General features: G+C 47.0%; 1 protein-coding gene across 8 annotated transcripts in view; it reads right to left on the bottom strand.

Moving 5' to 3' along the window:
• Window positions 1–26,531, bottom strand: part of WNK2 (WNK lysine deficient protein kinase 2) — a 147,033-nt gene that overhangs the window by 101,378 nt on the left and 19,124 nt on the right. For all 8 annotated transcript variants that reach the window (XM_027550329.1, XM_027550330.1, XM_027550331.1 and 5 more), the window contains exons 3-4: window positions 1,206–1,378; window positions 758–978 (exon numbers count right to left, since the gene is read on the bottom strand). In XM_027550329.1, the coding sequence (XP_027406130.1) occupies window positions 758–978; window positions 1,206–1,378 (394 nt within the window). The remainder of the gene's footprint in view (window positions 1–757; window positions 979–1,205; window positions 1,379–26,531) is intronic.

The following is a 26,531-nucleotide window of genomic DNA, read 5'->3' as shown; positions in this document are numbered from 1 at the left end:
TGTGGGAAGAAGCTGTCACATCATGGCATGGAGGAGAGCCTCTCCCAATCTTATCTGATCCAAACTTCCAGAGCCATACCCTACAGCCACCTGACCCTGCAGCTCACCGGCACTTTCCGACATCCTGAACCCTATAAATGGCTGCCCCACAGCCCCTCCAAGCACATTCTTTACAAAACCCAGGAAGGGCTCCCCGCAGCTCTGGTGGACACACAGTGCCTGCTGTGTGCAGGACCAAAACATGACCCCACATGGGGCTGGCATGAACTGCAGACCATGTCCTCACAACAGCCACAGCCACAGAGGAGCTTCTCTGAGGAGGATAAGAAATGCAGAGGCTAATAGCTAGCAAACTGCCATCCACATGAAATCCCTGAGCCCCTACACCCCTCATGCTCACTCCATACCCCAAACTACCCCAAAGGTTCCCTCTGTGGGTCTTGGGGTCTGGGGCACCCTCCCCCTGCTCAGTCCACTGAAGGCAGCTCCAGCCTCAATGACCACAAAATCCCCACATTCTTCTGTCCTCCAGATCTCTTTCCCGCACCCAAGTACCCTTAGTGTCCACAGGCCCTTGGGTGCCAGTCAGCCTCGGCACCCAAGGGACACAGCTAAGGGACTCACACACAGGGCATCCAGGGCTGCAGCCAGGCATAGGGGGCACAGGCAGCAGAGCTAGCACTTGCAGGATGGTGATCCCGGGGGGGTGGGGAGGTGCCCTGAAGCACAGGGGCATGAAGAGACAAGATGGGCTCACCTATCACGCTTTTAGCAAAGGATGCTCTCTTGAGGGTGGCCAGGCCCAAGTCGCCAATCTTCACAGACCCTGTGGGCCCAGTGATAAAGATGTTGTCACACTTGAGGTCCCGGTGGATGATGGGGGGCGTCCTGGTGTGCAGGAACAGCAGGCCCTTCAGGATCTGCCGGCACCAGCTACGTAGAACCTTGGGCTTCATCACCTTGAACCGCTTCAGATACCTGCAGGTGGGGGTGTGGCTCACCCACGGCTCGTGTGGGGAAGGGGCCCTCAGTCGCTGAGGGCTGTGTATTTATTCCCCAAACAGGGGCACTTCTGAGAAAGGGCTGTTGGCCACACCAGCCAGGACCACCCCAAGCAGGGCCCGGGGCCTCAGCCATTGCAACTCTTGAGCCCCAGGCCAAGCCCACCCCAAGGCCCCAATTGGCTGGGTGGGTAGCATGCTCACGTCTTCAGTGTCCCCGAGGTCATCAGTTCGGTCACCAGCACGATGCACCGCTTCCCCCTGGCACTGGACTCCCAGAAGTCATAGAAGCGCACAATGTTGGGGTGCTGCAGGCCCTTCAGCATCTCAGCCTCCTCCTTGAACCGCTGCCTCTCCAGTTTGGTGAGCTTCCGGTCCTAGAGAAAAACACACACAGACTGAGAGGGACACTTGGCACAGCCTCAGGCAGAGGCCTTCCAGGGAGCCAGGGCCAGGACTCTGCCAGGCCGCTCTCTCAGCTCTTAACACACAGCACAGCAGGAAGAAAGGACTTAGACATCTGGGGTTGAGGGAAATCTGACCCAGTTCCAAGTCCTTCCCCTCTTTACCCACAGAGAGCAGGACAGGCCTCTGATTCATAAAGCCAGCACAACTGTTCATGGTTCTCCAACATATGGAACATCAGACCCTGATATCTCATCGATTTCAAATTAGCTTCTCCCTGCTCAAGAAGCTCAGCAAAAAGGTCTCTGGGAATCAGAGACACCTCCAAACCCCACACTGTAATACTCATGTGCTTTTTCCCTAAAAACACCTCTGAGGGGCAGCATCAAGACGGCAGAGTAGGAAGACATAGAGTTTGCATCTGCTCAGAACTAGGGCACTGACAAGGCCCTGGTGCGGGACCCGGGACACCTAAGGGGCGGGAGGAATCCCTGAGCAACCAGGTAGGACGTGGGAGGGAGGGAGAGAAGAGTGGCAGTGGGACCAGACAGGCACCACTGAGGGTGTCTGGAGGAGAGGGAAGGTTTCCGCATTCAGAGGAGCTCACTCCCCACCAAGGGATCAACAAGGACAGGGAGGGACCTTTGGGAGGCTGGGAATCAGAGGGGAACACAGCCAGCAACTCCTCTGCCCACTCAGCCCTGGTGAGTCTGTGGGGGTCCTGGGCCTGAAAGCCCCACCACCCACTGGGGCCCCCTCTAGCTGCACAGATCTCAGGCCTAAGACCACCCGGCCCGCCTACCACCGGCCTCTTCTAGACGCCTGCATCTTGGGCCTGAGTCCAGCCCCCACGCCTCTTCCAGCTGTGTGGATCCCAGTCCTGAGCCCTCACACCCACGAAGGCCTCTTCCAGCCACACAGTACTGGCAGCCCAAGTCCCGCCCCTGACAGGGCTTCCTCTGGCCATGTAGGTACAGGCAAGCCGGACGCCACCCACCTCCAGGGCCTCTTCCCTGGCTATGCCAGCCCCTATGGGCACACCAGTGGAGGCCTACGCCCCAGCTGGCCTACATGGCATTTGTGCTCCGGGCCAGCTTCAGGAACAGATGCTAGTGAGCAACACATGTAGATATGACAAAGCAGGTCCAGAGACCTATCTGGAGGTCTTGGAGGGTCCACTGGGGAGGCAGGGGTAGGCTGTAGCTTACAGTAGAAGGAAGAACACAGGAAGAGGAGGCATGGAGAATATTTTATTTATTTTTTCTCAATAATTACTTATTTTTATTTATTTATTTGGCTGTGCTAGGTCTTAGCTGTGTCATGCGAGAGCGAGATCTTTGACCTTCCTTGAGGCAAGTAGAGTTTTTAGTTGTGACATGTGGGATCTAGTTCCCCAATCAGGGATCGAACTCAGGCTCCCTGCAATGGGAGCACAGAGTCTTAGCCACTGGACCACCAGGGAAGTCCTATTTTTATGTATTTATCTTTTATTTTTATTTTTTTTCTAATTAATTTTTAAATTGCTTTATTTTCTTCCTTTTGCCTTTTTTTTTTTTTTTTTTTTTGCTGTTATTGTTCTGTTTTATTTTGTCTTCTTGTTTAATTTTTAGAGTTATTTCGCTAAATATAATTTTTACTTTCCTAATTTTACCTCACTTTATAGTTTGGTACTGTTCTGTTCTTTTCTGCTTGTTGCTTGCTTTCTTTTTCTTTTTGCTGCACTTTAAGGCTTACTGGGCCTTAGTTCCCAGGCCAGGGGTTGGGCCTGAGCTCCTGTGGTGGTAGTGCAAAGTCCAAACTGCTGAATTAACAGAGAACTGCAGGTCACAGGGAAATTAGTCAGTGTGAGGTCTCCCAGAGGTCCTCATCTCAGCAACAACTCACAGCTCCACTCAACTGTCTGCAAACTCCAGTGCTGAACTAATCAGGTCAAACAACCAGCAAGACAGGAACACAGCCCTGCCCATCAAAAACAATGGGATGACAAAAAAAAATATGTTACAGACGAAGGAGCAAGGTAAAAACCTTGGCAACCAACCTGAAAAAGAATTCAGCAGAATGGTAATAAAGATGATCCAAAATCTTGGAAATAGAATGGAGGCGTGGATCAAGAAAATACAAGAAATGTTTAACAAGGACCCAGAAGAACTAAAGAATACACAGTGATGAGCAACACAGCAACTGAAATGAAAAATACACTGGAAGGAATCAATGCAAAATAACTGAGAAGAATGAATAAGTAAGCTGGAAGATCAAATGCTGGAAATAATTACTGAGGAGCAGAATAAAGAAAAAAGAATGAGAAGAAATGAGGACAGTCTCACAGACCTCTGGGACATTACTGAACACAACAACATTCGAATTATAAAGGTCTCAGAAGAAGAAAAGAGAAAGGGTCTGAGAAAATATTTGAAGAGATTGGTTGAAAACCTCCTCAACATGAGAAAGGAAATAGCCACCTAAGTCCAGGAAGCACAGAGACTTCCCTACTCAAGGAGACAAACCCAATGAGAATCACACTGAGACACATATTAATCAAACTAACAAAAATTGAATTCAAAGAAAATATTAAAAGCAGCAAGGGAACAGCAAAAAATAACACACAAGGGAATCCCCAAAAGGCGGTTATCAGCTGATTTTGCAGCAGAAACTGTGTAGGCCAGAAGGGAGTGGCAAGATACATTTAAAATGATGAAAGGGAAAAACCTACAAATAAGATTATTCTAGCTAGCAAGGATCTGGTTCAGATTTGATGGAAAAATCAAAAGCATTATAGACAAGCAAAAGCTAAGAGAATTCAGCACTTCCAAACTAGCTTTATGACAAATGCTAAAGGAATTTCTCTAGGAAACACAAGGGAAGAGAAAGACCTATAAAAACAAACCCAAAATAATTAGAGAATGGCAGTAGGAATATACATATCAATAATTCTCTTAAATGTAAATGATTAAATGCTCCAACCAAAAGACTGGCTAAATGAATACAAAAACAAGACCTGTATACATGCTGTCTACAAGTGACCCACTTCAGGCCTAGAGACACGTACAGACTGAAAGCGAGGGCATGGAAGGAGGTATTCTATAGCAAATGGGTATCAGAAGAAAGCTGGAGTAGCAATTAGATAAAGTAGACTTTAAAATAAAATAAAGACTATTACAACAGACAAGGAAGAACACTACATAATGATGAAGGGATCAATCCAAGAAGAAGCTATAACAACAGTAAATACTTATGCACCCAACACAGGTGCGCGTCAAAACATACGGCAACTGTTAACAGCAGTAAAAGGAGAAATCAACAGGATTACAATTATAGTGGGGGGATTTGACATCCCACTTATACCAATGGACAGATCATCTAGACAGAAAATAAACTAGGAAACACAAACTTTAAATGACACAACAGACCAGACAGACTTAACTGATACTCAGAGGATATTCCACCCAAAAGCAACAGAATACACATTCTTCTCAAACGCACACAGAAAATTCTTCAGGGTAGATCACATCTTAGGTCATAAATCACGTCTCAGTAAATTTAAGAAAATCAAAATCATATTAAGCACCTTTTCCAGCTGCAATGCTATGAGATTAGAAATCAATTATAGAAAAACAGCTGTAAAAAGCACAAACACATGCAGGCTAAATAATATGCTACTAAGTAACTAAGAGATCACTGAAGAAATCAAAGAGAAAATTGTAAAAATACCTAGAAATAAATGACAACAAATACATGACAACCTAAAATCTATGGGATGCAGCAAAAGCAGTTTTAAGAGGAAAGTTTATAATAATTCAATCCTATCTCAAGAAACAAAAAAAATATCAAATTAACAACCTTATACCTAAAGCAACTACAGAAAAAAGAACAAACAAAACCCAAAGTTAGTAGAAGGAAAGCATAAAAATCAAAGAGAAATAAATGAAATAGAAAGGAATGAAATAATAGCAAAAATCAATGACACTAAAAGCCGGTTCTTTGAAAAGAAACAAAACTGATAAATTGTTAGCCAGTTTCATCAAGAAAACAAAGGGAGAGGATTCAAATCAATAAAACTAGAAATGAAAAAGGAGAAATTACAATTAATACCACAGAAAAACAAACGATCATAAGAGACTATGGTGATGGTTTAGTCGCTAAGTCATATCCAACTCTTGTGACCCCATGGACTGTAGCCTGCCAGGCTCCTCTGTCCATGGGATTCTCCCGGCAAGAATACTGGAGTGGATTGCCATTTCCTTCTCTGCTGCTGCTGCTAAGTCGCTTCATTCATGTCCGACTCTGTGGGACCACATAGACAGCAGCCCACCAGGCTCCCCCATCCCTGGGACTCTCCAGGCAAGAACACTGGAGTGGGTTGCCATTTCCTTCTCCAATGCATGAAAGTGAAAAATGAAAGTGAAGTCACTCAATCATGTCCGACTCTTAGCGACCCCATGGACTGCAGCCTACCAGGCTCCTCTGTCCATGGGATGTTCTAGGCAAGAGTCCTGGAGTGGGGTGCCATCGCCTTCTCCGATTTCCTTCTCTATAAGAGACTATACAAGCAACTACAGGCCAATAAAACAGACAACCTGGAAGAAATGGACAAATTCTTAGAAAGGTACAATCTCCCAAGACTGAATCAAGAAGAAATAGAAAATTGTTTTAAACAGATCAATTACAAGTAATGAAATTGAAACTCCAATTAAAAATCTTCTGACAAACAAAATCCAGGGCCAGATGGCTTCACAAGCAAAGTCTATCAAACATTTAGAGAAGATCTAACACCCACCCTTCTCAAACTCTTTCAAAAAACTGCACAGGAAGGAACACTGCCAAGCTCATCCTACAAGGCCACCATCACCCTGATACCAAAACCAGACAAAAAAAGCACAAAACAAGAAAATTACAGACAAATATCACTAATGAACATAAAGGCAAAAATTTTCAACAAAATACTAGCAAACAGCATCCAAGAACACACAAAAAGGATCATACACTATAATCAAGTGGGATTTATCCCAGGGTTCTTCAATACACATAAACCAATCAGCACAAAAACCCATATCAACAAATTAAAGAATAAAAACCATATGATCATTTCAATAGAGACAGAAAAAGCTTTTAACAAAATTCAATATCCATTCATGATAAAATCTCTCCAGAAAATGGGCATAGCAGGAAGCCACCTCAACATAATAAAGGCCGTATATGACAAACCAACAGCAAATATTCTCAATGGTGAAAAACTAAAAGCATTTCCTCTAACATCAGAAACAGACTGAATAAGAATGTCCACTCTCACCACTATTATTCAACAGAGACACATAGTTTATTATATGTATATATATATAATATATATATATTCAACAAAACACATAGTTTTGGAAGTCCTAGCTATGAAGAAAAAGAAATAAAAAGAATTCAAACTGGAAGAGAAGATGTAAAACTGGCACTGTGTGTAAATGACATGATACTATACACAGAAAATCCTAAAGATGTCAGTAGAAAACTACTTTAGCTAATCAATGCATTTGGTAAAGTTGCAGGATACAAAATTGATGTGCAGAAACCTCTTGCATTAATATACTCTGACAACAAAAGTTGAGAAAGAAATATCAAGGAAACTCCCATTTACCATTGCAATAAAAAGAATAAAATATCTAAGAATAAACCTACCTAAGGAGGTAAAAGACCTGTACTCAGAAACTGAGTGCACATCAGTATACGACACTGATGAAAGACATCAAAGATGACACAAACAAATGGAGAGAGATACCACACTCCTGGGTTAGAAGAATCAGTATTGTGAAAACGACTCTACCACCCAAATCGATCTATAGATTCAATGCAATCCCTATCAAATTACCAATGGCATTTTTCACAGAATTAGAACAAAAAATTTTACAACTTATATGGAAATACAAAAGACCCAAAGAGCCAAGCAATCTTAAGAGAAACAGAGCCGAAGAAATCAGGCTCCCTGACTTCAAACTATACGACAGAGCTCCAGTCATCAAGACAGTATGGTACTGACACAAAAACGGAAATGCAGATCAATGAAACAGGACAGAAAGCCCAGAGATAAACCCACACACCCATGGTCACCTAATCTATGACAAAAGAGGCAAGAATATACAATGGAGAAAAGACAGTCTCTTCAATAAGTGGTGCTGGGAAAACTGGACAGCTACATATAAATGGATGAAATTAGAACACTCCCTATACACAAAAATAAACTCAACATAGATAAAGACCTAAACTTAAGACTGGATACTATAAAACTCTTAGAGGAAAATACAGGAAGAACACTCTTTGACATAAATCACAGCAACACCCTTTTTGACTCACTTCCTTTACTAATGAAAATAAAAACAAAAATAGACAAATAGGACCTAATTAAACTTAAAAGCTTTTGCAAAGCAAAGGAAACCATAAACAAGACAAAAAAACAACCCCCAGAATGGGAGAAAATATTTGTAAATGAAGCAACTGACAAGTGATTAATCTCTAAAATATACAAATAGCTCACACAGCTCAACATAAAGAAACAGCCCAATCAAAAAACTGGTGGAAGACCTAAATAGACCTTCCTCCAAAGAAAACATACAGATGGTCAAGAGGCATATGAAAAGATGGTCAACATCACTAATTTTTAGAGAAGTGCAGGTCAAAACCACAATGAGGTATCCCCTCACACTTGTCAGAATGGCCTTCATCAAAAATCTACAAACAATAAATGCTTGAGAGGGTATGGAGAAAAGGGAAACCTCTTGCACTGGAAATGTAACTGATAATACCACTATGGAGAGCAGTATGGAGGTTCCTTAAAAAAAACAAAAATAGAACTACCAGATGACTCAGCAATCGCACTACTGGGCATATACTCTGAGAAAACCACAATTTAAAAAGACACATGGCACCCCAATGTTAATTGCAGCACTATTTACAATAGCCAGGACATGGAAGCAACTTAAGCATCCATCACAGACAGATGGATATAGAATATGTGGTACAGAGGAATTCCCTAGCAGTCCAGTGGTTAGGATTCCATGCTTCCACTGTAGGGGGCATGGGTTCAATCCCTGCTTGGGGAACTAAAATCCCACACCCTCCATGGTGTGGCCAAGAAAAAAAAAGAAGATGATGTGGTAGATATATACAATGGAATACTGCTGCTGCTGCTAAGTCGCTTCAGTCGTGTCTGACTCTGTGCAACCCCATAGACGGCAGCCCATCAGGCTCCCCCGTCCCTGGGATTCTCCAGGCAAGAACACTGGAGTGGGTTGCCATTTCCTTCTCCAATGCATGAAAGTGAAAAGTGAAAGTGAAGTCGCTCAGTTGTGTCCGACTCTTAGCGACCCCATGGACTGCAGCCCACCAGGCTCCTCCATCCATGGGATTTTCCAGGCAAGAGTCCTGGAGTGGGGTGCCATCACCTTCTCCGCAATGGAATACTACTCAGCCATAAAAACAAAACTGGGTCGCTTGTAGAGATATGGATGGACCTAGAATCTGTCATACAGAGTGATGTACGTCAGAAAGAAAAAAACAAATACTGCATATTAACACATGTATGTGAAATCTAGCAAAACAGGACAGATGAACCTATCTGCAAGGCAGGAATAGAGATAAAGACGTAGAGAATCTTTGTGGACATGGGGGGGGTGGAGGGGAAGCGGGAGTGGGTTGAATTGGGAGGTGGAGATTGACATGCATATTGCTCGTGGGAACTTACTGTATAGAGCAGGGAGCTCAGTTCAGCGTGCTGTGGTGACCTAGACGGGTGGGATGGGTGCGGGAGGGCCAAGACAGAGGGAAAATGTGCATATATACAGTCAGTTCACCTCATCGTACCGTAGAAACTAATACAACATTTTAAAGCAACTGTATCGAAATTTAAAAAAGAAAAAAACCTCTGAAATCTTGCTCCCTCCACACCCACTGAGTATTATTAAGAGAAAGAAGCATGTTTACTTCTAATTTACACGTAACTTTGAGGGCATGTCCACAACCACAGCAGATGACAACCAGAAAACAAGGAAACAATGACATGAGAGGCAGAGAAGAATAGCAGAGTCCCAGCCACATCTGCATCAATGCTACAGGATACAGAAGACACACTCGCTGGGGCCTGGGAGCACCTGCACCTCGAGCACTGAGCTGGGACCACAAGGTTAAGTCGGGAACTATAACCCCACCATCATGGTGCGGGGAGGCACCTCTGGGGTGTCACCCATAAGTATGCCCAGCCACATCTTGAGAGGAAGCCACAGACTCCCTCAGCACAGTTCCACACACCAAGCACCTTCCTTGCCCTTGATCCATCTGCTCCAGCATTACCCAGATCCCAATCCACCACCAACCCGGCCACCTGTCTTCATCCCTCCTCTGCAGCCTAGATCCTGGCCCTTCCCTTCTTAAAAACCAATACAATATTGTAAAGTTAAAAAATAAAAGAAAAAAGAAAAAATCCCTCCAATGGATTCCCACCAGAGAGCACTCAGAACAAGCCCAAGAGTTCTGTTGTTTTCAACTTCACCTCATGGATGAATCTTACCCCTAGAGGCCCCAGCACAGCCTTCTCCCCAAGCCTGAATATGTGCCCCCAGTGTCTCCTCCATCACAGCCCAATCAGCCTACACAGCCCACCCTTCACCTTCCCACCTCTTTCTCAGAAGGAAAGATAAATACAAATGAACACAAGCCATCAAGTTTTTGAGGAGTTCTAGGAAGAAGAAATCAGAGCTGAAAAAAACACAGCCCAAGACCTCTCAGGTCCTTTGAAAGACCCCAGAGGACATCAGGCCAGACTCCAACCAATCCAAAAGAAGAGAAGGGCCCTGGGGTCACGACAAGATTAGCTGGTTAAGGAATTCCATCCCAAGTAGCACTGTACCCATTAGGCATTCTCCCACCCACCAGGCCCACCTCAATAAACCGTCATCACACTCCAGGCACAAGTGGGACTGGACAGAATAATCACCAACAAAGCAGAGATACACCAAGACTGATTCCAGAAAAACAAGCAATTCAGGCACAAAAGCAACTTCCCCAAAAATCTAGTTCATGTCCTCATAAAAATCCAAAAGCTTGACACAAATAAATAAGAGCAGCTTCTATTTAAATAGGAACAATCAAGGAAGAGCTCTTGCAAATTAAACCTCTGTATTTTAAGAACAAGATATCCTGTAACCCAATGAAACAGTAAATACAAAAAAGTTACCATTTCACCAAGACAATAACATGGAAACATGTTCTGCTCATCAAAAGCGATACTTTGTTTTAGAAAGTAAGTCACAAACATATTCTCAATAGGTACATTTGACATGGAGTTACATCCAGAATATAGATAGAACTCCCATATCTCAACAATAAAAATATGAAAAGAAAAGTCACAAAAGAAGATGCAGAAAAGGCCAATAAGTACATGAAAATGTGTAAAGCACCATGAGTCACCAGAAAAATGTCAATTAAAAGCACAAGATACCACTTCACACCCACCAGAAGAGCTAAAATAAAAAGATGGATCATTCGAACCACTGGGCATCCGAGAGCAGCTGAGCTCTCCGGGCACACAGCTGTTGGAAATACAAGCTGGTACAAGCCTCAGAGAGCCTTTGGCAGGTTCACCCCTGCTCTAGGTCCAGCCACTCCCCTTCAACTTTGCTGCTGTTGTTCACTTGCTAAGTTATGTCCAACTCGGCAACCCTATGAACTATAGCCCATCAGGCTCCTCTGTCCATGAGACTTCCCCCACAAGAATACTGCAATGGGTTGCCATTTCCTTCTCCAGGGATCTTCCCAGACCAGGGACCGAACCCACGTCTCATGCACTGGCAAGTAGATTCTTTACCACTGAGCCCCCAGGGAAGCCCAGCTCCACTCCTAATATCTCCTGAACTCCAGAGAAGGCAAAACTCACACATGACGTTGAAACCAGAGCAAGGGCTTGCCTCTTGGGTGAGGGGAAATGCAGGAGCTGAGAGGAAGGAGGTGAGAGGGATGGGGGGTAGCGGTGGGGGATGAGGGCGTGACAGAAACATTCTACACTGTAACTGAAGACAAAGGTTACACGCTCCCACGCACATGTCAAAGCTCATCATGTATACACTTGAGATCTGTGTTTCATTACATGTAAGTTATACCTCAATTTTTCAAATGTAAAAAGTAAAATGAAAGCATCACAAAGCCAAATAGATAAAGAGAAGAAAAACATCGAGAAACACGAAAGAACCAGCTGGAAGTCCTAACAACACGGAACAGGAGTTCTAGGAGGAGAGAACAGGTATCGGGAAAGAAGACGATGGCAGAACAACATTACCCTGAGCTAAAAGGAGAACTGTTTAGAATAAAAGCATATGCCACGGCCGAATCAATGAAAAACGACCCACCTCCAGTCTCATTCCAGAAAAAATCAGATTCCCAAGGACTGAGAGTAAGTCCTACCTCCCAAGGAACGCCCAGACAGGCACCCAGTCTCACTGGTAACACTGGCAGCATCCTCAAAATGCCGACTCACACCTGGAATTCTATCATCCGCCAAAGGGACATCAAACCATGAGGCCCAAAGACTTATTCTCAGACACTTGAGAGCCCAAAGGTTACTTCACAGCACCCCAGGTGAGACAGCTACTGGAAGCGTTTCTGCAAAACACAGAACACAAAGGGGACTCGGTGAAGCCCCACTGGCCCACAATGGGTGACTGAGGGTGACTGAACTTGGCTGCACCAAGTGACAGAAGCCAGAAGGGACATGGGGTGCACCACTGTGCCACTCCCAGACCCTGCAGCCATTTGGGCAACGATGTTTCAGTTACTACACCGTCTAATGGTCTAGTCATTTATTCTAAAGCAAACTCACAGGATTACTTAGAACAAAAATTGTTTTTGCCAGTATTTCAGCATCAACCAACAGTAAAGCAAAAGATTTCATTTTAGTGCAGAGCAAAAGGTTCATGTTATAAATAACTTAACTAACAACACCGAGAGGGAGAGGAAAGTGCCCTGCATATGCTACAGTTTTGATTTTCAGATGCCAGCTAAACATGGTAAAGCCAAGACTCAAGTATAACACAAAAGTCAGATCTTTAACAACAGCGCCACTTGGAGCTGGACGGGGTGTGGAAGTGGGAGGGAGCCGACCTTATTTTATGTTCTAAGCCGCTGGGCTATTTTTAACTAGGTGACACACTGCTCGATAATTTAAAAGGTCAGCTGGCATGTCCTCAGAGCACTGTCCAGAGCTGCCTGCAGTGTGCTGCCCAGCGTCCCTTCTCTCAGAGCTGGCTAGGGTCCTTTCCAGTTTGTTGACTGCTGGCTGGCCCCATCAGCTCAGTGACTCCATGGAGGCAGGACCACCACAGTGACTGATGCATTATCACTGTTTGTGATTTCGTTCATTGATGTGCTGGGGGCTCAGGTCATAAATCAGGGTAGGAAGAAAGCACATAATCCCTTTGAGACCCCCAAATCCTGCCAGAGTCAGGTGGTTCTGGAGGTCTGATGTTGAGGAAGTGGGCTCTGGCTGGTCACATACTATCACTACAGGACAGTTCACCCCCACCACACAAGAAGGTGAGGTCTCTTAGACCAGCCTCTCTCCCACCAGATCCCTGGTGGCGAGTAAATTATTGGTAAATAATTTATTGGATAAGGATGGTCAAAGTCAACCAGATGATAAAGGATAAATGCATTCTGGGACAATGCCGGCCCTTTTCTCCTACAGGAAAAAGGTCCAGCCAGTCACGGATGGCACCCTCTGAATAGGGGCAGGGAGAAGAGATGGCCAAGGTGGTCAGAGGAGGAAATCCCTGGATCTAATAGGCCCTCCCAGCCACCAAGGGGTCACCAGCTCTGCCCAACATCACAAGAGTGAGGGCTGAAATCATCAGACCCAGAGGGCCACCCTGGCTGCTCTCAGGGCATTCTGCAACCAACTCCTTTCTCCATGCAAAGCCAACCAACCCCATGAGGAGCAGAGCTGCCTGGCAACCCTGAGTCCAGACAGGGAAAGGCAGGATCCACACACACAATACAGACAGGGGACATGAGCAGCTGGGAGAGTGTCAAGAACAGCCAGAGTCCTAGGGTTGACAATCTGGACCTCTCTTCAATCCCATCTGGTCATAAAACAAAGTGTCAAGGGTCTTTGTTGAGAACAGTCCCACGTACAGAGAGCCACCTTAGGACAGGGGCTCTATGAACAGAGTGGGCCCAAGGGTGGAGGTCACTGGCCCTGCACAGTCCTCTGCACACTCTAGGCCCTAGATACCACTGGTGGGAAGAGCCTTCTCAAGTCTAGAGGATCTGACCCAGGCTCAACCTGCTGTGGAGCTGGCCCATTCCTCACCACTCTCTCACCATAAAACAGAGAGAAGGTACAGGGTCTCAGGTCCAGGGAGTAGTGGGCACACAGGGAGGGAGATGTCAGTGGAGAAGAGGACGCTGCTCTGTTCCTGACTCCTACTTCAGGCGAGGATCCCTGCACCTCGCTCAGTCAACCGATGTCACTGAGGCTCTGGGCATGCAGGAAAAGCCGTGGACAACCTCAGGTGTGGCAGGGATGGCAGGCAACAGAAAAACACGCAATGACACTGCACCAAAAATCAGAGCAAAGGGTAGGTGGGTGTGCCAGCTGGAGGCACCGTGAGCCGGAGAACACCCTCAATGGCCTGGGGAAAAGGTCACCCCCACCTACCCAGGGCACTGGCAGGGCAGGGATTCCGGGAGGAAGCATCCTATATGAGGGTGTGAGGTCCCAGAAGAGTGGGCTGATTGTGGTTTACAACCCACCACAGGGCTGGTGGCTGCAGGGACAGCAGCTGGCTCTGCCCCAAGGCAGGTGGCTCAGTGGGGCTGTCCTGACCTCTCTCAAGAGCTACGCTCCACTTGGGCAGCAAAGGAGAGCCCTGGACAGACGGTAATATCACACACATTGGGCTGTGACCTGTTCCCTCTAATATTTACTGTATTTACTTCTTTTAAACTCAAGTGCTCTCTTCAGCTGCATCTAAGCAATAAAATACACAAGCTCACAGAAAAGGGAGGTATGTTTTCTCCTAAATCATTTCCAAACAAAGGCATCAAAGAGTGCGTACTCCAGGGCATGAGCTCGCACCTTTCTACTCTTTGATTAAAGAATACAGTTTTCATTTGCTTCTGAAGAAATACAAGATAAACTAAACTGAACTAAAATAAAGGCACCATTACTGAAGTGAAAAGTCCTCCCACAGCTACCATAAGATGGAATCCCGCTTCTCAGGAAGCACAGACCCAACATAAAGGGTCCATGGAGTCTCAGAAAAAGGAAGATCCCACTGGGCACAGGCTGAGAGTAAAATTTCAGTAGACAGACAGGTCAGGGAGGGCTGGACACTCCAACACTCACACTTTCTTTGTCATGGGTGCCAGCAAGCTTATAATTGCTGAGAAGGAAATGTGAACATCACCAGCCAGCCTCTCACTGCTTTTGTAAATAATACTATCTTCTTTGGGGTGGAGGGAGGTTTAGGTACACAAATGACTCAAAATTAGAGTCTCTAAGGGCCTTTGCTCTTTTAAGGCCACCCAGGCCACTGCCCTTCCCACAAAAGGCAGAGCCACCAGTGGCCAGCCTCACCAGGCCCCATTCCTTCTGCCACCTACAGAAGGACTACGTAAAACTAGGCGCCCTCACCACTCGCAAGCTGAGATACAACTATGTCAGAAGTTTAATGAGCTGTAAAGGACGTCATCTGCAGCATACTGAAAATAGTGTCATTATTTTAATGCTCTATGAAATGGTTCCCATGGAACTTCATAGTCTCCCAGCTATATTATAAAAATACACAAGTAAAAGCATCTCTAATACAGTCCAGATTCTTATTTTCACTCCACAGACCTAATATAATACAGGTTTTTCCTAAAAGCCTTTATTGATCACCTGACCACACTTCTCTGTCACAAAATGATGCATATTGGAATTTAGGGGTTTTATTTCCTATGGTCATGTAACTTTGAGGTCCAAACATTTTTCTTATGCACTGAGTTATTATTATGAAACAGTAGTGCATAGTTGATCAAACAGATAACAAATGTGACTGAACATGCAGTTTTTACTGAGCAGGGTGGAGCCTTTTCCCTATCATTTCACATATTCTCCATGGGTGAATCTTAATTATCACTTGATTGAGGCCGAGCCAGCATCAGTTCCTTCACCTCTGGCTCTAATCAGCCAGCAGATGGGGTGAGGGAGCAGTTACCGGCCCAGCACAGACCAGTTCTTCAGGACCAGCTGGCAGCCCCATCAGGCCCGCCTTCATTTCTGTGAACATAGCAAAGTGTGTCAACCCTATCCCCAGACCCTCACTGGGGTTGACTGTCACTTTTTAATCTGGGCAGGGCTGGAGGTGAGGTCTGGCAGGGTGTGGCGGTGGGGGTGGCACAGTACAGGAGATGGCCCCTTCCTACCCTTTAGGAAGCCCTTATTCCAGGCATGAACACAGTGGGTCAGTTTTGAGACGGCCCTTTATATTGGGCACTCCTGGGGTGGAGGCCTCTACCCCATGCCCCACCTCAGGGTCATGGGCAGGCTACACCCCGCCCCAGGCCTGCTCATCCTCCTCACCACAGGACAGGCAGGGCCACAGTGAAACTGGCAGGAGCTGTCACTACTTGGTAAGGACAGGTGGAGAAAAGGAGCCAATTAGGGGAAGAAGACCAGACAGGGGATCGGGATCATCTCAGAGAGCAGACAGGCTGCAGGGTGGAGGGAGCGGGGTTGAGGACAGTGCCTGATCGGAGACAGAGCCCACTGTCACCCTCAAGGGCAGGAGCTCGCTGGGCAGGCCCCAGCCCCTTTGCAGGATCCAACCCCAAGCCCTCCAGTCCATAAAATCTTTAATGGGACCTCCCTGGTGGCTTAGCCGGTAAAGTGTCTGCCTGCAATGCGGGAGACCTGGGTTTGATCCCTGGGTCAGGAAGATCCCCTGGAGAAGGAAATGGCAACCCACTCCAGTACTCTTGCCTGAAAAATTCCATGGACTGAGGAGCCTGGTGGGCTACAGTCCACAGGGGTGCAAAGAGTAGGACACGACTGAGCGAATTCACTTCACTTCACTTCAGGCCTCATACAGGCCACAGACAGACCTGAACCAGCCCTGTAGATAGTCCCAGATAATGACAGATGGTCATGTCCAAGACACTCTTCCTCCTATCACAGCTGCCTTGAGCAGGTCTCCCTGGCAAGTCAGCCCTCCACGGTCCAGCTCGCCCCTCCTGGCCTAGCCATGGGGTCTTAACTATACAGTTGTGGTCTCGCCACACCTCATTCCTCTGCATACAAAGGGAAAGGATGGAGGTCTTATGGAGGTGGCACCACAAACTCAGGTCTGTTCTCTGCTGGAAGCAGGCAGACAAGAGAGGACAGAGCAATGGAGTAACCCTGGTACCCTGGGCCAGAGCAGTGGGCCATCCACTGCGGTGTGAAATGCAAATAGGAGGTTAGTGAGCAGGGGAGCTAGCACCCGGCCCGGGCCAATCCCACTGGCCACTCCCTGCTCCTGCCCTGGCTCCCCTCCACCCTTCAAGCAGGAGAAGTCATCTGAGGCAGCCCCAAGGCCCGGCAGGCAGCTCGGGAGCAGTCACCCCCTGTACGTGGCCACACCACGTGTCTGGTTTCTAGGAAGGGCCGGCTCTGGCCCAGGCCACATCCGCACAGAGACACCTAAAGATAGATGTGGATGAGGTCAGTTGAGGTGCGTACCTCACCAAGGACAGTGCCTGTTCGAGAAGTGGGACAGGACAGCAAACACTGCCCAATGCCAGGGCCAAGCTGCTGACAGGTCACTCCTTTGGGGCCTCCTCATTGGCCCCATTTCCTGTAAAGGATCTTCCTGTGGCTGGGGTACCCTACTGTAACAGTAGGGTCCATGGTCCTGCATCAATCTGCTGAATGCTATGGACACTGCCCCAGAAAACAGACCCTCCCCCACATACCTCCAAGCCCAGGAACACCTAGACCTGCAGCCCTGACTGCTCACAGAAGCAGAAAGGAGGGAGAACCCAATGCTTCGTACTACGGAAGGTCCCATCCAGCCAAGTCCTCTAAGCCCCACCCCACAAAAAAAGTGGCCCAGACTCACTCCACTGCTGTCCAGAGGCCCTGGGCAGTCCAAGTAATCTAACCAACAGAGGTAAGATGACTGCACGGGCCAGGTGGCAGACTGATGGCCTCAGGTTAGTGTCTGCTGAGTGAACATGCTCCCAGGCTTGAACATTAATGGTGTCCCTCTGGGCCAGGCCCTATGCACCAGGGTACAGGGCGTTGGGGGGAAGCGGGGTGCGGGGAGACGTGGTGCCCTCTCTGGGCCAGACGCTGTACCAGGATACCAGGATGCAGGTCAGGAAGCTGGGGATGTCCCTCTGTGTCGGGTGATGCACCAGAATGCAAGGTGGAGGGAGGCACTGACAGATGGACAGTGCATGCGATCAAGAAAACAGAGGACCACAGACAGAGGCTCAGGGCTCTCTGGGGTAAAAGAAAGGCTAGTGGCTCCCATCTGTCCCAGTCCTGTGAACCAACTCCTTGGCTCCTCCTCAAGATGGTACCAAGAGCCCTGGGGCCTCAACGAAAACAAGAGAGCAGGCACACAGGGCACATGCATGTGAAACAGGGCACATGCATGTGAAACGGGCAGTAAGCTGAGTCTGACTCCTCTGAAGAGGAGGGAATCCCACACTCAGCCACATCCTCCTCTAGAGTCGTGTGGCCTAAGACAACAGCTATGAGTCACATGTGGCTATGAATACTCAACATGCGGCTAGTACAAAGTGAGATGCTATCTAAATGTAAGATAAATTCTAGATTTCTAAGACATAGCATTTTTTAAAGTAGTTTTTAAGTCTCGTTAACAATCGTATTTTAATTACAGCTGATCCTTGAACAATATGGGTGTTATGGTCGGTGATCCTCTACACAGTTGGAAATCCACATTCAAATTTACAGTGGGCCCTCCATATTCATGGTCTGTATAATCTGCATCTACAGATTGAACCAACCATGGATCATATAATATTGTCACACATATTTACTGGGAAAAAAAAAAAAAATCCACACAGTAAGTGGGCCCATGCAGTTCAAACCCACATTGTTCCAAGGTCAACTATACATGTTAAAAAGATATTTTTGATATATTAAATTGAGGAAAATATATTATTAAAGTTAACTCTACTTGTTCTTTTTATACTTTAAAAGTGGCTTTTAAACTACGTATTACATATGGTTCACAATAAATTTCTACAGGACCAGTGCTGCTCTCAGAGAAGGCAATGGCACTCCACTCCAGTACTCTTGCCTGGAAAATCCCATGGACGGAGGAGCCTGGTGGGCTGCAGTCCACGGGGTTGCTAAGAGTCGAACACGACTGAATGACTTTAGTTTCACTTTTCACTTTCGTGCATTGGAGAAGGCAATGGCAACCCACTCCAGTGTTCTCGCCTGGAGAATCCCAGAGACGTGGGGGCCCGGTGGGCTGCCATCTATGGAGTTGTGCAGAGTCGGACACGACTGAAGCGACTTAGCAGCAGCAGCAGCGCAGCAGTGCTGCTCTACCTTAGAGCATCAGCACTACTACTGTAGACCAGACACTGAAGGCCAGGCAGAGCTGCAGCAGTATGACAGGGTCTGCTGGGGGAGAGAGGCCTCAGTGAACACCCACTTCAGTCTAGTCCCCCCAGAAGTGCTCAGTGCTAGGAACATGGATAAAAGGGAACAGAGCAGCCCTCACAAAGGCCGAAGCTCCACTTTGAATCAGCTTAATTACAGACTCGGTAAATACGATCTCCTCTTATTCTAACTGCCTCTGGGAACAAAAGTAAATCTTCTCTAGAGAAAGACAAAATCACCCACAGCCTCCCTCAAATATCTCCATAAGTTTTAAACACATCCATCAGAAATGGCCAGGCAGACTAGGAGACAAGGCCAAACGATAGAAAATCGAGAGGAAAAACAATGACAACAGCCAAAAAAAGACAGTGACAATGAGCTCCAGGAGGACTCAAATATTATACTTATTAGACACAGACATTAAAACCCTGATTAGTGTGGTCAAGAAAACAGATAGTGAGACTGATAATTTCACCAGAACCAAAATCTAAGGAATAGAAATCAAATGGAATCTAAAACTAAGAAATGAAAATGGAAACTCAATATACAAGTTTAACAGCAGATTAGACATGGCTAAAGACTGGATCAAAAAACTAGAAGATGGGGGTACAAAGTATACAGACTGAAAACATGGAGACAAATGTATAGACAATACAGGAAAGAGGATTTTTAAAAACTCATAGAACACAGTGAAAAGGTCCAACCTTCTCATAAAAGGGATTCTGGAACAAGAGGGCATAAAGAATGGAACAAAAGCAATGTGTCTAAAGTAACAGCCCAAAGTTTTCTAAAACTGAAACAAGACATCCAGACATAGATTCAGTAAGTACTATAAACCTTGATCAGGTTAAATATAAGGAAAATCACCCAAGGGCACACTGCAGCCAAATAAAACTCTTACAAAACAAACACACAGGAAAATTTTAGACACAATATCACCAACAGAGAAGGCAATGGCACCCCACTCCAGTACTCTTGCCTGGCAAATCCCATGGACGGAGGAGCCTGTTAGGCTGCAGTCCATGGGATCACTAAGAGTCGGACATGACTGAGCGACTTCACTTTCACTTTTCACTTTCATGCATTGGAGAAGGAAATGGCAACCTACTCCAGTGTTCTTGCCTGGAGAATCCCAGGGATGGGGGAGCCTGGTGGGCTGCCATCTATGGGGTCGAGCAGAGTCGGACACGACTGAAGTGACTTAGCATAGCAATATCACCAAAGGCAGGGAGGGTGGGTAGATACAGTGCAATGTTCTAAGACTCCTGCTTTCCATGCCCAGGATGCGGTCGAAGTTCTAGTTCATCGTTGTTGTCCAGTTGCTAAATCATGTTCATCTGTTTGCGACACTACGGACTGTAGCACACCAGGCTTCCCTGTCTTCCACTACCTCCCGGAGCCTGTTCAAACTCATGTCCATTGAGTCAGTGATGCCATCCAACCATCTCATCCTGTCATCCCATTCTCCTCCTGCCTTCAATCTTTCCCAGCATCAGGGGTCTTTTCTAATGGGCTCTTCACATCAGGTGGCCACAGTATTGGAGCTTCAGCTTCAGCAACAGTTCTTCCAATGAATATTCAGGGTCAATTTCCTTTAGGACTGACTGGTTTTATCTCCTTGCTGTCCAAGGGACTCTCAAGAGTCTTCTCCAGCACCACAGTTCAAAAGTATCAATCTTCTGGCACTCAGCCTTGATAGTCCAACTCTCATATCTGTACATGACTACTGGAAAAACCATAGCTTTGACTATACCAACCTCTGTCAGCAAAGTGATGTCTGTTTTTTAATGCTGTCTAGGTTTGCCATAGCTTTTCTCCCAAGAAGTAAACGTCTTTTAATTTCATGGCTGCAGTCACCATTCACAATTATTTTGGCGCCCAAGAAAATAAAGTCTGTCACGGGTTTCCATTTTTTTCCCATCTATTCGCTTGAAGTGATGGGATCGGATGCCATGATCTTAGGTTTTTGAATGCTGAGTTTTCAGTCAGCTTTTCCACTCTCCTCTTTCACCTTCATCAAGAGGCTCTTTAGTTCCTCTTCACTTTCTGCCATAGGGGTGGTGTCATCTGTATATCTGAGGTTATTGACATGTCTCCTGACAATCTTGATTCCAGCCTGTGATTCATCCACCAGGCATTTTGCATGATGTACTCTGCATAGAAGTTAAATAAGCAGGGTGACAATATACAGACTTGGCATACTCCTTTCCCAATTTGGAACCAGTCAGTTGTTCCATGTATAGTTCTAACTGTTGCTTCTTAACCTGCATACAGGTTTCTCAGGAGACAGGTAAGGTGGTCTGGTATTCCCATCTATTTAAGACTTTACCATAGTTTGTTGTGATCCATAGTCAAATGTTTTAGCATAGTCAATGAAGCAGAAGTAGATGTTCCTCTGGAATTTCCTTGCTTTCTCTATGACCCAACAGATGTTGGCAATTTGATCTCTGCTTCCTCTGCCTTTTCTAAATCCAGATTGTACATCTGGAAGTTCTTGGTTCACATACTGTTGAAGCCTAACTTGAAGGATTTTGAGCATTACGTTGCTACTGCGTGAAATGAGCACAACTGTGCAGTAGCTTGAACATTCTTTGGCATTGCCCTTCTTTGAGATTGGAATGAAAACTGAGCTTTTCCAGTCCCACAGCCACTGCTGAGTTTTCCAAATTTGCTGACATATTCATTGCAGCACTTTATAGCATGATCCTTTAGGATTTTAAATAGCTCAGCTGGAATTCCATCACCTCCACTAGCTTTGTGCATAGTAATACTTCCTAAGGCCCACTTGACTTCACACTCCAGTATATCTGGCTCTAGGTGAGTAACCACACCACTGTGGTTATCCAGGTCATTAAGACTATTTTGATACAGTTCTTCTGTGTATTCTTGATACCTCTTCTTAATCTCTTCTGATTCTGTTAGGTTCTTACTGTTTCTGTTCTTTATGGAAAAACCATAGATTTGATTATATAGACCTTTGTTGGAAAAGTGATGTCTCTGCTTTTTATACACTGTCTAGGTTTGTTATAACTTTTCTTCCAAGGAGCAATTATCTTTTAATTTCATGGCTGCAGGCACTGTCCACAATTATTTTGGAGCCCAAGAAAATAAAGTCTGTCAATGTTTCCACTTTTTCCCCTTCTATTTACCATAAAGTGATGGGACTATATGCCATGATCTTAGTTTTTTTAATGTTGAGTTTCAAGCCAGCTTGTTCACTCTCTTCCTTCACCTTCATCAAGAGGCTCTCTAGTTCACTTTCAGCCATTAAGGTGGTATCATCTGCATATGTGAGGCTGTTGATATTTTCTCCTGACAATCTTGATTCCTCCTGTGTTTCATCCAGCCCAGCATTTCACATGATATATTCTGCATAGATGTTACATAAGCAGGGTGACAATTTACAGCCTTGTTGTAGTCCTTTCCCAATTTGAAATCAGTCAGTTACTCCATGTATGGTTCTAACTGTTGCTTTTTGACCACATACAGGTTTCTCAGGAGACAGGTAAGGTGCCTTAATAATCAAGGATACATTGTTGTAATCTCTAGTTGGACTACTAAAAAACTTAGGAAAGAATGCATGAGAAACTTTCTAAGTACAAACTCTAAACTGCTCAAAGCCTAGAGAGCTAAGATTGGTTCATCCAATTACAAGGCATACACACCTGAAACCATACCTCAGTTGTTAAAATTCCCACTCTGTGGATATACAAGTATGTAATGAAATAATGACCAAAAATTGCAAATACACAGCCAAGTGAAGTAAAACGAAATGGCCAGTGAAATAAGCACACCACCCCAGTTACCCTGCTCTTTGTCACCCTTCATCTTGCCCTCTTCAGTTATGCAGCCCTACAACCCAGGTCTCCCCAGGGCATGCCTACAAAGGACAACCATTTTTGTGACCCCAATCACCTACAGGATCTTCCCAAGATAGAAAAGGATCCCAAATCCAATGCAGAGCTAGTATTCAGTGGGGCTCCCTTCTGCAGGAGATGATGGTAAAGCCACCTCCCCATTGCACAATTGAGACCTACAGATGCCAGGCCTGGCACCTCACAGGGGCTGCTCTGCCTCCATCTGTTATATTTCACCTCGGACAGTTAGGAATGACTCCTGAGGCCAGGAGCAAACTCTGAGGTCTGACACCCTGAGAACTCAGGGTCAGGAGAACCAGTGTCGGGGAGTCTCTCTGTCATTAACACCCTGATGGGTGAAGAAATACCTCCACCTCCTCCATACCTCTTTCCCTCAAGCAAACACTTACCAATAGCCATGCCCTGCTGAACAGCGACATACTGAGCTCACTAAGGTGACCCTAAGACAAGACTTCTGCCTTTGCTGTTCAGCCCTATAAGCCATGCAAGTCAGTGCTACCCCATTTTACAGAGGAAACTGAGGCTCAGAGAAGCTCAACACCTCCGCAAGCAGCAGGTCAGAACATGATGCTCAGCCACCCTGGCTACCACTCCCTCCAGGTGTGTGCAGGCTCCTGGGAACATGGGTGAACATGGGTGAAGCATGACTGCAGAAGACAGGCAGATCTCAGAGTGGGGGGAACACATCACTCCAGATGAGGAGACTTGAAAGAACCCAGGACCCCGCACAGGCAAAGAGCAGGGTGAATTCCCGAAGCTCGCCCTTCAGCTCCCCCTCCCCTGGGCCTCTCTGCAGATAACCAGGTCCCTCTCATATCCTTTGCCAGACACCCTGCCCCAGTCAGAACCCACACTGTGGCAGGGACCACTCACTCCAGAGTCTTCTAACCCTGGCCCTGTGAACATAAACAGCTCCACCTCACCCACACCCCCACCTGTCCTCGAATCCACAGGCAGGGGCATCACACTGTAGAGAGACTGCCGGGAGACGCTGGAATGCCACTCTCCATAAGGGACAGTGCCTGGAGCAATCAGCACGTCGGCCACCTGGCCATGGGGCCTGCACACCCTGCGACACAGTCAGAGCCCTGACTCTACCCAACTCCACCATTCACACAACGCAACTCCCCTTCCCACCAGGGACCAGGGCATTGACAAAGTGACGGTGCTCTTCCGTGAGCTTCAGCACACCACTCCTCAGGCCAGTGAGGGCTCCTCCCTGGCTGTGCCTCAAGGCACCCACGACTCCCTAGGACAGGGCCACGGCTCAGCCACACGAACCAGCCCATCGGCTTCCTAGCTACTGACACGGGGAAGCTTCTTGTGCGGTCTGGCTGCACAGACAATGCCTAAGACAGGTGTAGATACTCGGCCAATGTAAACCACAGGACACAGTCAACTCACTTGCTCACAGCCTCCTCTGCCAGGGTCACCATCATCTCGAAACTCTTTGCAGCCATCACCCTTCCCACCCTTGACCCAGGAGGAAGCCAGGGGCGGGGGGCGGGGTGGGGCACATGGTTTGAGGCCACTGGGCAAGGTGACTCCCAGTGCTCACAGCACCCTCACTGACTGCCAGAGGCCACACAGACACACCCAGCTCCCAGCAACGCAGCATTTGTTCCCTCTGCCAGGCACAGCTGTCTCCTCTGAGCTGCTGCTCCTCAGCAACGCCCCCCAACCCGCTGTCTGAGCAGCCGGGGAAGTGCTGAGCGCAGCCCGACTGCACATGTGTGAACGCACACACACAGAAGGGCACGGGCAGGGGCACGTTCCTACCCTCGGACCGCAGACAGGAGTCAGGTGTTCTTCCCTACGAAAAGCTACTTCCTCTACTGTATTTACAATATTTCTCAGAGAATACAACATAAGAGGGCGGCAGATAATGTTAACACTAAAACTTCATTTGCAGTTGTTCACATTGTCCAGCAGGCACCGCAACCCAGAAATGCACCCACAGCCTGTGAGTCCTGCAGAACCCACCTGGGACTCCCAGCCTTGTGCTCCTCCACAGGGAAACCATCCAAAACCACAATGCCTGTGTGTGTGTGTGTGTGTGTGTGTGTGTGTGTCTGGAATTCTTCACTGGATGGTTATTTATAATTTTGAGAAATAACCGGACATCCCAGGACAGGCCTGGCGGCAGTGACTCAGATCATGTGGTCTACGGGGCAGTTATAATCCCCAACTACCAAGAAAAGTGGTGAGACAGCCAAGGGTCAAAAGCACCATGCTGGGACTTAATAAGATTCACATGGTGAGAACAAAACGACCAGTGAGAATAGGGGGCTGAGTTCAGGGAGGAGGGCACAGGGACTTTTCTCTTCCTTCCTCTGTTTCCCCCACTCTCTGCAATCTGCTAAACTTCACGAAACTAAACACAAAAAGTACTCGCCAGCTACATCTCTGGATCATGTTCTGGGCAGCAGCAATGCTTACTGCAAGGCTATTTTCCTCCCCAGGGTGAGGTTACCATGGCGTTTATTTCAAGTGCTCCCTTTGGCATCTGTTCTATAAATGGCTTTGGGTTTGCACCAAACACTCATTGGAGACAGAATTCCTGATTCTGTAAAACCCACAAACCCTGAATGCTTCTTCCTGTTGAGCTCCGTCTCCTCTGGGGGGCAAATGGACCAGTCCAATCCTCCCGTGTGTGCACTGGGCACTTACTGTGTATTGATTAATGGGAAATGCAACCCTCTGCAGGGGTTAGGGGGGAACTGGCAGGTATTGCCTGTCAGTGATGGTAGCTAAGGTCCCTCCAGAGATCTGGGCGGGTCTAACCCCTCAGGTCTGTACTTGACGCTTATCCAAAACTGAGATTCAGAAGATAAAGTGTAGGAACCTCCTGATAATAATTTGGGGTGGGATGAGGTTTATTAGTCTACTTTCTGACGTATATGGAATTTCCATGATGATAGATCAGAAATAGCAACTAGGTTGTCTGGCCCTCAGTCAGCACCAGTGCCCTTGACTCTGATTTGGATGCCCTGTCATGACCCTTGCAGGAAACCTGGCCAGGCATGGGCATCATGAGCAATGCCACGGCCCCCTGCAAGCTGCCATCATGCCCACGTGGAGGATCAGGGAGCAGCTCTTAGTCACCCTGGGGTGCAGCACACCCAGCCACCTCCTCAACAAGGAAACCCATGAGAGGGGGTTGGACTTGCTCCCCGAGAGGCCACAGCTCCCCACCAATGGCAGCAGATGCACTGTGGACCACCCTCAGTGACAGTCCCTCAAGCACACACCAACCCCAGCACTGGCTCATGGGAAAACCTGTCCACTCCATCATCCATCTGGCTGCCAGCCCCCTTGATGTCTCAGTAAAGGACACTGGAAACCCACGGCCCCCAGCCACATGCCAGGGTGTGCCTGGGCCAGATGGGGCAGATCCCATGCCCCTGGGGTCTCCCAGGCATCCCACTGGCACTCCAGTAAGGAGCAAAGCTGTGTCAGAGCAGGTGCCATATGTGCGGGTCACCTCTACTTGCAGCAGCCAAGACTAGAGCAAAAGAAGGGTACAGTCCCAACCCCCAAAGAAATAAGGGGGGGGTGGCACACACTAGGGGAGGGCTTCCCTGATAGCTCAGTTGGTAAAGGATCTGCCTGCAATGC

Source organism: Bos indicus x Bos taurus, chromosome 8 (assembly GCF_003369695.1).
Source record: "Bos indicus x Bos taurus breed Angus x Brahman F1 hybrid chromosome 8, Bos_hybrid_MaternalHap_v2.0, whole genome shotgun sequence".
Classification (NCBI taxonomy): domain Eukaryota; kingdom Metazoa; phylum Chordata; class Mammalia; order Artiodactyla; family Bovidae; genus Bos; species Bos indicus x Bos taurus.
This window is presented reverse-complemented; position numbering and strand designations above follow the sequence as displayed.